Source organism: Triticum urartu, chromosome 3A (assembly GCF_056163025.1).
Source record: "Triticum urartu cultivar PI428250 chromosome 3A, HENAU_Tu73, whole genome shotgun sequence".
NCBI lineage: Eukaryota > Viridiplantae > Streptophyta > Magnoliopsida > Poales > Poaceae > Triticum > Triticum urartu.
In genome coordinates this window covers 9,637,962-9,649,605 of record NC_141875.1, presented here as the reverse complement: position 1 = coordinate 9,649,605, position 11,644 = coordinate 9,637,962, and the positions used below count along the sequence as shown (strand labels likewise).

The window sequence follows — 11,644 nt, the reverse complement described above, 5'->3', positions numbered from 1 at the left end:
TCTGCAGCAGCTGCAACGGCTCGGGCTAGAAGGAGCGGCTGTAGCTGCTAGCTGCGGCTGAAAGGTTGGAGCTGAGATCGATGCAGTCGTTTGGTAGTCATGTTGTAGCAGCTGCGGCTGATATTGAACATGCTGAAATGACCATAGCAACCCCTGTTGTTCTGTAGATTGGGTTTAAGTGTTGATTGTACCGGTTTAACAATAAATGACCCGACTAAGAGATGTTTTTGTTGTAGATTTCTATTTTTCACATAAATGAACTGAAATTACGCTAGTTGTTGGTATTAATAGTATATTCGAATAAATTTGACATATATTGGACATATGATAACCCAATGGCAGCAGTGGCTTTTGGGCCCAGATTTTTGAGCGCTCCGACCCAGGCTCTTTGCAGCCGGCTTGGAAAATGGGTGTTTGTTTGGGCTCCGCCTTTTTTGGACCAGAAGCCATAGAAGCCACTAAAAAGAGCCCAACAAACACACCCTTAACCAGCCAGCTCTCCACCCTAGAAAAATATTGATTTTTTTTGCAGGGTGGAAAAATATGGGGAGTGACTAGGTACAAGTCGACTAACCAAAAAATTTAGTCATATGATTTGAGGCAACCACACACTCACACCCTATCCCTATAAGCACATCTGAGAGACTGAGCCGGCATATTATCTTGAGATTGATGAAGTCATCAAAAGCGCGTCGTAGTCGACGGGAACGTCTCCTCCCACTGAACGCGCATCGCAGGAATTCCTGAAATAAATCTAGGAATAACCGCGAGCACCATTACTTGAACTCTGATGAGTCGGGGATACCACTATCCTCCTAACCATCAAACCACATGTTGGTTTGCAGCCAGCCTTTTTTTTTGTACGTTGAGTATAGACTGCTCTAGTATAGTGTTTGCATACAACGGTTAGTGGCTATAGGTTCAATCTCACATATGTATATTTATTTTTATACACGTATACAATACATATATACATACACATACATCTGCATATAATATATATACAGCAAAATAAGCATATAATAGTAACATTCCTGCAAAAAAAAAGTGTTCTTTAAGTAATGGATAAGTGACAGGGGTATTACCCTTACAAAAGAAAAGAAAATGAAAACTAAAACTAAAACAAAATAAAAATGAAATGAAAACTAAAACAAAATAAAAAAATAAAGTTTTCTATGGAAGAATGAATTTGTGGCATTGGTATTTCCCTTTTAGAATAAAAATATTAAAAGAATAAAAGAAAATAAAAATATTGAAGTTTTCTAATAAATAATGAAACCCTTTAAGAAGAAAAAAAATTAAAGAAAACCTTTTCAAAACTTGGACACAACATTGCACTGAAAATTGCACTTTTTGAAATATGCAAACAATAAGCATATAATAGTGAAATTTTTGCATTCTACTATAATTTACACACATATTATTTGTTACTTGCATTTGTATTTACACACACAAAAATTAAAATTTATGTTTTCTAAGAAGGAATAATTAGTGCATTGGTATTACCATTTAGGAACAAGGAAAATAAAAAAACTAAAACAAATAGTGATGAATTTGCACAAAATATACATTAAAATTCTGCTTTTTAAAAATATGCAAGAATAATTATATAATAGGTTGAATTTTTGAAAAAAAACAAAGAATAAATGAATAAGTGTCACCGGTATTATCCTTCAAGCAGAATGAAAATGGAATAAAGACTTAGATAATATCAAAATAATGATTTTTTTTCCAAAAAACAATGAAATAGTGGCGTCAGTATATCCTTTAAGAATAAAGAAAAACAAAACTGGTACGCAACTTTGCATTGAATGGCTGAAATTGTACTTTCTGTAATATGCAATAAGGTAATCATATAAGCATGAAATTTTGGCACATATATGTATATATTCACACTCTGCAAACATCACAAAAATACAACAAAAGAAAACACAAAAAATAGTGAAGAAAAGAAAATAATAATAATAAACAAAAACGCATAAAAAAAGAAAACAAAAAAACAATGGAGAAAGAAGAAGGTTATTTCGCACTGGAATGGGCGCTGGCCCGTTCAAGAACTGACTGACCCAAATATGGGGTCAGTCAAAAAGAATCAAAAGCCCTAGACAACACACAGACCAATCCAGAAAAAAAAGCTACACGAATCTTAAAGCAGAAATCAACAGACTAAAAATCGACTGACCAAAAATTTATTCAGGCGGCTTACACAGTAACACATAGGCAAAGTGAAAATTATGATATCGGAGTAGCAGAACATGCACGCTAGCAGTGGCAACTAAATATGCCGGCGATGAAGGAAAAGATGCCATCAACAGATATACATGCTCCAAGAATATATAGCACGCATCTGACCAGGCCGGGTGTGCATGTTCGATGAACGACAGACCGGCCGCCTTGGCAAAATGGCAAGACAGACGTGCATGTTGAATGAATGGCGACATCTGATCCAACCAAACTCCACGGGTAGTACGGGTAGTTAACTAGCACTGATCCATCTCGGCGCACGCATGTACTAATACAGTACATTTGACCTAGCTAGCATATGCCATGCAGTGCAAGTAGCTAATAAGATTCCAGTACGTTGCATGTTAAACACACACTTGGCTGATGCGGACATGATAGCTTAGTACGATACCATTATCTCCAGCCATATCAACCGATCTGTGGAGCAAAGTAAACCACGCGGCGCTGCATGCCGGCCCGGTCAACTTCTGACTTGCTCCCGCGAAATCTGGGGGAGATCACTCCAGAACGTGGACGCAGGCCGCATGGCGATTAGCCCACCAAAGCGCATCTCGAGGATGCTTGAAAACATGGAGTGCAGCATCTTGAACCAACGTGGGCGAGAGGTGCAACAACAGCACTACGGCACATGTTTTTATTTTTGTGAGCTACGGCACATGTTTAGTTTTTCTTTTTCGGGGCATAAAGGGAACGGTTGAAAAATCATGTTGGTTCCTTCCTCCGTTCATGGCCAAACTTGCATTCCTCAAAGTCTTCCAGTACCAGATTTCGACCGGAGCATAGCATTGATCACAATGACGATGAGGCTCCATATCTTTCACCAGACTTATCAAGAACATGAGAGCATCTACAGCCGGACTTGGCAAATCCTATCCGGACATATCCGCGGATAATGACAGGTCACGTCATAAATAATCCATTCCACAACTGAATACCTTAAATCCATACAATTACATGCAATGTAAACCTAATCTTAACCATGTCTGGAGGCCGGCTGCGCTCACCAGAGTGTTGGCCCGGTCGCCGATGAGATAGAGTAGACACAGGACACGAGAATGGAGTAAAAAAAAACTAACAGATCTTCCTTAAAAAACTACTTTTGTAAAATAATAAGTGATTTAAACTTATATTTTTTTACAAAGGGATTACTACATATACTACTCAATAACCAGACTAGTAGTCACAAGTCCTAGTATATGAACGGTCGATGCGACCCTACGCGACATGCAACAGGCGACTGACTCTACGCTCATCTCAAAGATTGGACGGGAAGTAATCAAACACGTACACGCACGACTAATTATTCGCATTTCACAAGATCCGAAACGGTTTGAGACTTCCGAGCAAATAAGTGCACGTAAGTATGGCAATGATCGGTGGGTCGGGCGTGGACAGCCTATGGCGGCTCTACGCTGACCTCAGAGACCGCATTGCATTTGCGTTACATGGATCGGACCAAAATGGTGCGAGGTTTCCGAGCAAATGCATGCATGCATGAGAGATCGATCGATGACAGCCTAGGAGTATATATGAACTAGCTAGCTGCTAGCAGTCCACGTGCACGCAACGGGCTACTTTGATTTCTTCTGCCATTCTAAGACTAGCATACACATTTGCACGTGTAGGTGGATTCTCATGGCTTGTGAGGTAAAGTCTACGTACTTACCTTACCCTATGGTTGATTATTATAGGGATGCATGCAGACGATAGATTAAGTAATTAACTCAGCTAACCTAGCTAGCTCAGACGATAGATTAAGTAGCTGCAGGCATATATAGGTACAGCAACTTTCATGTGTCTTGGTTAAAAGTACTAGATGGTACAACTCACCTAGAGCATATGGACAATGCTACATCTTCGCAAAACAACCTATGTGCTTAATGTGCAACATGGACAACCGTGATTGGGTGTAGGAGATTGAGGGGCCCACCCCCTGAAATGGGGGGGGGGGGGGGGGTATTGTTAGGAAGGGTGCGTTACTTTTCGTAGCTTCGTTCGTAGATGGAGCATTGTCGAGAGCATATATCTAGCTAGCTGGCTAGTTGATGAGAGAGATTTGAAGAACGTAAATGAAAAAAAAAACATTGCAGCAGCAGTGGTTCTCTGCTGCGCTCAAGACATGCGTGCCCTACGTACCATGAGTTGCTGTCGATCACGGTGCAAACATTAGGAGTCAATAATGGAGAATATCCTCATAAAACTATTACTGCATCAAGCTAGCGTGCACACGCATGGATGCATTTAATCGTGTGGTTTATCATCATCATCATCATGCACCCGACGCCGTGGAGCGCGTACGTACGTAGAGCAGAGGCGATGAGATGTGCGAGGCGAGGGTGTGACAGGCTAGGCTAGGCTAGGCTAGTTGACTGGAGACAGGAGGGTAGGCCGGTAGCTAGGGGACATGCATGTGTGCACATCGTCACGGATCGATCGATGCTATACGATTATTGGATTGGCACATTATGAATAATTAACTGAACAGCGAACGGTAACAGATCCATCTCTTCTCACTGTCACTGACTTATAAATACTGTTGCATGCATGGTAGATGCTCACTGGCAGATTTGCTAGTATGGCAATGCAACGTTAACGACGCTTCAGGGCAGTACTGGTTTATAAGTCCTCATTGTATTTTGTGTCAAATTAACTATAGATTTAAGTAACAAAATATTGATGCATGTCACACAAAAGTATATTGTTGGAATTGTATTTTAACATAGTTTCCAATTATATTATTTATTATGACATGCATTAACAACTTGTTAGTTAAATTTAAGGTCAGAGTTTAGCACATAATGCAAATGGGACTAATAAACCAGGACGGAGGTCAAAAGGTACTTCGAACTTGGAACGAGCATGAAGAGATTAATGAGGCTTCTTTCTCTTTTCAGTTTTTCTGGCGGACCTGCCGCGCAAGATCTTTGGTCTTCCCCTGGAACCGATAAAAAAAGTGGATCGCTTCTTATGTACTCACTCAGAATGATTCTTCTCTATTTATAGTTCATGGTCTATTAGAAGTAGAAGGTGCTCTGATGCAATCCTTACCGACAGAAAAAGATTGCAGTCAGGTTGATAACAGTCGAGTGACATTACTTCGTCGGTCCGAACTAAGGAATCTGTTAGAAATGTTTTGAAATGGATATTGTTCTCTCTTTGATCAAGGATTGCTATATGAAAAGAAGTGGAGTTTGAAAAAGGGAACGGAATGCTCAAACCGGAACTGCTAGAGGAACGAATTTTCAATAGCATAACTTGGGCTCCTAGAATATGGTGTCCTTGGGACAATCTATTTGATTGCAGGGTTTTGTTTCGAAGCAAAGATATCCTCAAAGGCCGGTTCGTTCGTCCTATTCTGATATTCAGGACCAAGAGGTGTATGTTGCGAATGAACTACACTGCTGCCGCAATGGCAAAAATGAAAAAAAAAATGTCTCAGCTGTGGCCGCAGCAAAAGAAAAAAAAAGGACTGTCGGTTAGGCTGTCATGGCAGCCAAAAACTCACAATTGTTTCTTACTCCCTCCATTTCAAAATATAGTGCGCCCACGCTTTCCGAGGTCGAACTTTGACCATAAATTTAACGAACGAGACCGACTGCGGCGGGAGAAAAAATTACGTAATTAAAAACTTCTTTCGAATACGAATTCACTGATATAACTTTTGCCCCCGCCGCAATCGGTCCTAATAGTTAAATTTATACTCAAAGTTGAAGCACGAGGATAAAGGAAGCACTACATTGTGGAATGGAGGGAGTACCTAGCACCGGCGTCACCAACTCAATCAGCACAGGACAGGACGGCGGGACGACATGGTTGATCACACCCATGCATGTCTGCTCGAGAAACACTGGAGATCGCGAGGCCGTGTGTGCATGGCAATGGCATGGCTCCTGATCAGGTCGATGAGTCGACATGCACAGCCTGGAGAGGGGCAGGGGCTCGAGGAGGCTGCTGCTCCACCGCACGGCACAACAGCGCATGCACGCACGCACCATGCGTCCGTCCGTGGAGGTTATTATTAGCTGCTGGCTGCTGCTCCTGTTGTTACAGTGCGCAAATAGTGCTGCACGCACGCGCGCACCTATCCTTACAGTGGAACACACAGTTTGGGTGACCTAAGCGCGCGCGTAATACTCCCTCCTGTCTGAAAAAACTTGTTCCAACCTTATTCTTCAAATGAATATATCTAGCACTAACTTGATGCTAGATGCATCTATTTAGGATGCGTTTGGTTGAACGTGTCATATAAATGGGTTGAGACCGTCCAATTTATTTAGGATTGAACCATTCAATTCATGCGTTTGGCTGAACATAAGAGATGAACTAATTATTTAGAACGGGGCCATCAGTAATGCTCACATAGTCATGTATGCAAAGGGTGGCAATTTGATTCGACCGATTTGGTTGGGTGAAACGGTTCAGCATCTTCAAGGCATATTCTTTTTTTTTTGACTTGAACCATTCATGTGCTTTATAACCAAACATGTCTATTTTTTGAACGATCCCAACCCATTCATGACCACCCTTGTAATCAAACGCACCCTTAAGGGGCAAGTTTTTTTTTGGACAGAGGAAATAGCAGAGGCAGAGCAATAGGTGGCCATCGAGTCACATCCGCACATGGATGGGACGGCGAGCTAGCCAGCCAGGGCGCAGGGCGGGCTAACTCTAGGTTCAAACTACGTACGGGTAATGAATGGTTACTTCCTTGTGGCCGGCGGCTAACCGTAACACGACAAGCTTAATTACTGAATAAACAAGCACGTGACGTGATGTATGCAGTAATGCAGAATCTGTAATGTGCATTGATCTGGAATAATGGGTTTTACTAGTGCTATATACTCTATCTAATCCCTGTAGCTAGCTAGCTTAGCTTGGCCCTGGTGAGCTGGACGACCCAACAGCATGCATGCATGCATGCATGTTGGCCAGGTCCAGTGTGATGAGTCCGTCTGGCACACGCCGCGCTTATTTAGCGGCGAATGCCGGCGATGGAGACGCGTAGCACCAGTGACATTTCCGAATATGTGAGAGAAAATTCCTTAGATATAGCACTAGTACACAGTGAATATCAGTGCAGCAGTGGTACGAGCTTCCTAATTGTAGTAGTATTTTGTTGGCTTTCCCCAACATCACATGACACCTTATTTTTCTGCGAGAATAATAATTCTTGAATTACTCAAAACTTAGGAATTACAATCACGTCTGGCAATGTCTACAACGCCCTCTGGTCCTGATCCAGGCCATAGAGCAGTTTGGCCATGAGATCGACATCATAGGTCGCCATAAAAATGGCTAGCAACATTCCTGGCTCCGGCAGGCCGGGTCTTTGCACCGCTAACGTAGGCCGGCCTATCCATACAGTGTTACAACAAGTTTGGTTTGCTTGCAGTGTATTTTTCTTGTCATTTCCAACACATTATTACCTCTTCTTCTTCTTCTTCTTCTTCTTCTTCTTCTTCTTCTTCTTTCACAGTGTTTTGTCCTTGTTTCTATGCCTGTCCTTTTTGGGTGTAGGACTATCACCTCACCTGGGTACTGTACATCCTATGAAAGTAAGAACCTATTGAAGCTTTGATTCACATTTAGTTTTTCTTTTACCAAAGTGGTAAGGCGCGGCACTCCCTTGGAAGTAGGGGTCCGGAGTCAGGAGAGCCTGGCCTCGTGGCAGACGGACCAGGAAGACATCGCACTTATTAGCACCAGGCGCTGGCCATTGGTCGGGCGGCCAGCCGGTCAACGTACCTCTCATCTCTTGCATGCATGCGATGCGGTCAGCCCGCGCAGCAGCTGGGTGGCCGTACTGGTACGGCTGCACTGCACGTCTGCGCCGGCCGACAGCCAAAGTTTGAACAAGATTGATGCGTGCATGCTGACGCTATGCATGATCGCAGACGTCGTCGTCGTCGTTACTCATTAACCCACGCCGAGGTGCAGGCAGGACCTGCTGCTCTCTGTCTCTGTGCGCCGCTTGCCCGTATGCACTACCTCTCGTTGATAACCTCTGGCATTTGGTTTAGCAATGCATATGCATCATGCATGGCATGGCACCCGTCCATCTGGTCTAACCAGCCAGCTCGTCGTTCGTGAGAATGCCAGAACATGCAGACCAGTAGATCGTGGTAATTAATTACGCCGGCGTTGGAGGAAAAGAAAGATGCCATCAAGATATGCAAGAATAACGCACGCCGCGCATTTGACCGGGCTAACGGGCATGTTCAATGAACGGCAGACCAGCATTGGCAAGAATACATACTAGCTTAGATCTCTCATGCACGCACCGCCATGATGCATGTTTGTTCAATTAATGGCGGCATATGATCCAAACTCGACGCGACGGGTACTAGCTATTAACAAGTACTCCCTCCGTCCAGAAATACTTGTCATTGAGATGGATGTATCTAGATGTATATTAGTTCTAGATATATCTTCATCCATTTTGATGACAAGTATTTCCGGACGGAGCGAGTACATGTAACTACCACCCCATCTCGGCGCACGCACGCACGTACTACCACAGTAAGTACATTTGACCTAGTACCAGTTGCGCCATATGCCATGCAAGCAACGCACGCAACCTAATAAGATTCCAGTACGTTGCATGTTTTTTTTTTGAGTAACAGTACGTTGCATGTTAAACACACATTTATATAGCTGCCAAGCCGGCCGGCCGGCCGACCGGAGGTACACATGATATCTTAATTAGTATAGCATATCTCCACCCGTATATATCAACCGATCTGTGGAGCAAAGTAAACCACGCGGGCGCGGCTTAGCTAGATCCGCATGCCGGCCGGGTCAACTTCTGAGTTGCTCGCGCGAAATCTGGAGGATATCACTCCAGAACATGGACGCATGCTGCATGGCGATTAGCCCACCAAACCGCATCTTGAGGATTTTTTTAATTTTTTGTTTTGAGAACCGGATTAATTGCTGGTAGTTCCTGAATGAACCAACGTGGTCCAGGAGTGACAGCACTGCGGCACATGTTTAGGTGGGCAATTCCTATTCAACGCATATATATACGTCCATGTTTTAATTTTTTTGAGTGTCATATAGGTCAATGTTTGTCCGCCAGGGCTATATATCGCTTACTGCGATGGTACCTTCCGTCTCGCCTGAAAGCTTTCCGCAGTTACTGGCCGGGCCAATATGGGTTCCTGCTGGTGGGGTTCTTATGTGTGGTTTTTTTCTTGAAGTTTTTTTCGGTGTTCTACATTTCATTGCCAGTTTTTTTTCAGTTTTCTCGGTATTACATTTTCTTATTTTTGTCCAATTTTGATTGGTTATTTCTGCGTTTTTCATATTCTTTGTTTTTTACCGGTATTCTTTGTTTTCTATACTTCTATTTATTATAAACAGGTTGTAAATCTTTCATATACATTAGCAACATTGATTTATACAAGTTTAATATTTTTAAACTACATGGTTAACAATTTTCCAAACATATGCTTTGATGTCTACTATTTTATTCATACACATTTTACATATGCATCTCAACCATTTTTTTCATACACATTTTTCATATGCATCTCAAGCACTTTTTTCATACACATTTTACATTTTGCACATGTATTTCAACAATGTCCAAATATGTGGGCCGGCCTAGGTAGTTCCTCGTGTTGTACTTCTTTACATTTATCCCATTGTTCATTTTTTCTTTTCTTTTCTATTATTTATATTTCTGAAAAACATACTTTAATTTTAAAAATGTTCATAGAACGTCTTAAATATGTTGACGTACATTAAAAATATCATCGCATAACTTTTAAAAATATCAATAACATTTTTAAAAGTTTATTACAATTAATAAATATCGATAGCATTCGGAAAATGTAAAAAAAATATGTGTTTGAAACTTTTTAATCATTTATATGAAGAAAGAAAGCTAAACATGTATAAAAATGTTTCACGTATATACAAAATATGTATAAACAGATTAGACAACAAAACATATACTTAAATAATGTGTATATTTTTTCATATGTAAACGAAAAATGTATAATATATATGAAAAAGGTAGAAATCAAAACATCATGTTCTTAAAAAATGTTAGTCATATCCTTAAAAAATGCTCCTTATGTTTACGGAAATTGTATAATGTGTATGAAAATACATCAATACATATATGTAAACAAGCATTCTATTTATGCACTTGAACCTTTTGAAGTATAAAAACATGTTCTTGACGTATATAAGAAATGTACGATATGTATGAAAATATAGACTTCTGTTGAAAATAGGAGTAGACATCAAAACATTTATTCTAAAATAACGTTAAGCGCATATTCAAAAAATATTAAACATATACAAAAATTTGTTCTTGATGTATACAAAAAGCTACGTGTTTGAAAAAAACATAGACATGTGTTGAATAAAAAAGTAAAAAAGAAAAACCAAGTAAAAACTAAAAAGAAACAAAATAAAACTGAAGAAATGAAGGACCAAGGCGAAACAGTGAGTCGGTAACTCCCACTCCAAAAATCCCAAGGCCAACAATAGGAAGACCAAAACTAGGCCAAATCGATTACTAGAATCTATAGCTTCTTCCTGAATGTCCACGATATTAACAGGGACAACTGGCAAATTTAGTCATCAGCTAGCGTGGATCGATCATCGTGACACGCTCACTCTCTCATCTCTTCCTTTGTCCCATTCTTTCTTCCGGACAACAACACAACTACACAAGCAATGGGAATGCAAGAAGACACAAGCATGCACTTAGATGTCAGACTTCGAGCACCGGATCCTCCCAGTGGCCGAGGATGGTCTTGTGGGTGCTGAACGACGGCAACTCGTCGTCGATGTCTCCGTCCATCATACCGTGGCCCGGAATGGGCGGCGATGACAGCCTCGCGCCGAACCCGCCCCCCTCCTGCGTGTTCTCGGGCGCCTTGGGGTCCCCCGGCTTGCACGTCTTGTCCTGGAGCGGATTGCACACCAAGCCGCCGGTGGCGTTTGCGTGCCTGGTGGCGAGCAGCGCGCACGCGAGCACCACGGCGAGCATCAGCGACACTCGCGCGGATGGCGCCATGGCCATGCTGGTTCTACTATGCACGGCGGGTGGTGTGTGGAGGCGGCACAGATGCAGGTGCGTGTCTGGTGAGCAGGAGGAGAGGCGCGGCGGCATGCGCTTTAAAAGGCGGCGATGGGATGCTGGATTTAGCCGAGAGATGCGATGGTTGCGGAGGCTGCTCGGTTTGTGTGGCTGGGCACCGTCCCCATGGTTACGCTGGGAGCGGGTGTTCATGAGCTGATCAACGACATACCTGAAATAGACGATGGATGTGTCTTCGCATGCTAGGACGCCAACACAACTTTCTATTTCTATACAATAACGGAAAGACTATGGCTCAACCAATTGGTTTTTCTGCATGTCTTGACCCCCTCTGTGGACGAG

General features: G+C 42.3%; 1 protein-coding gene across 1 annotated transcript; it reads right to left on the bottom strand.

The window, feature by feature from the left end:
- Positions 1–10,306: 10,306 nt before the first annotated feature.
- LOC147977730 (uncharacterized) lies at positions 10,307–11,379 on the bottom strand. The gene has a single exon (XM_087516429.1). It carries the CDS (start codon positions 11,372–11,374, stop codon positions 10,973–10,975), a length of 402 nt encoding a protein of 133 aa, XP_087372555.1. The 5' UTR covers positions 11,375–11,379; the 3' UTR covers positions 10,307–10,972.
- Between the last annotated feature and the right edge of the window lie 265 nt (positions 11,380–11,644).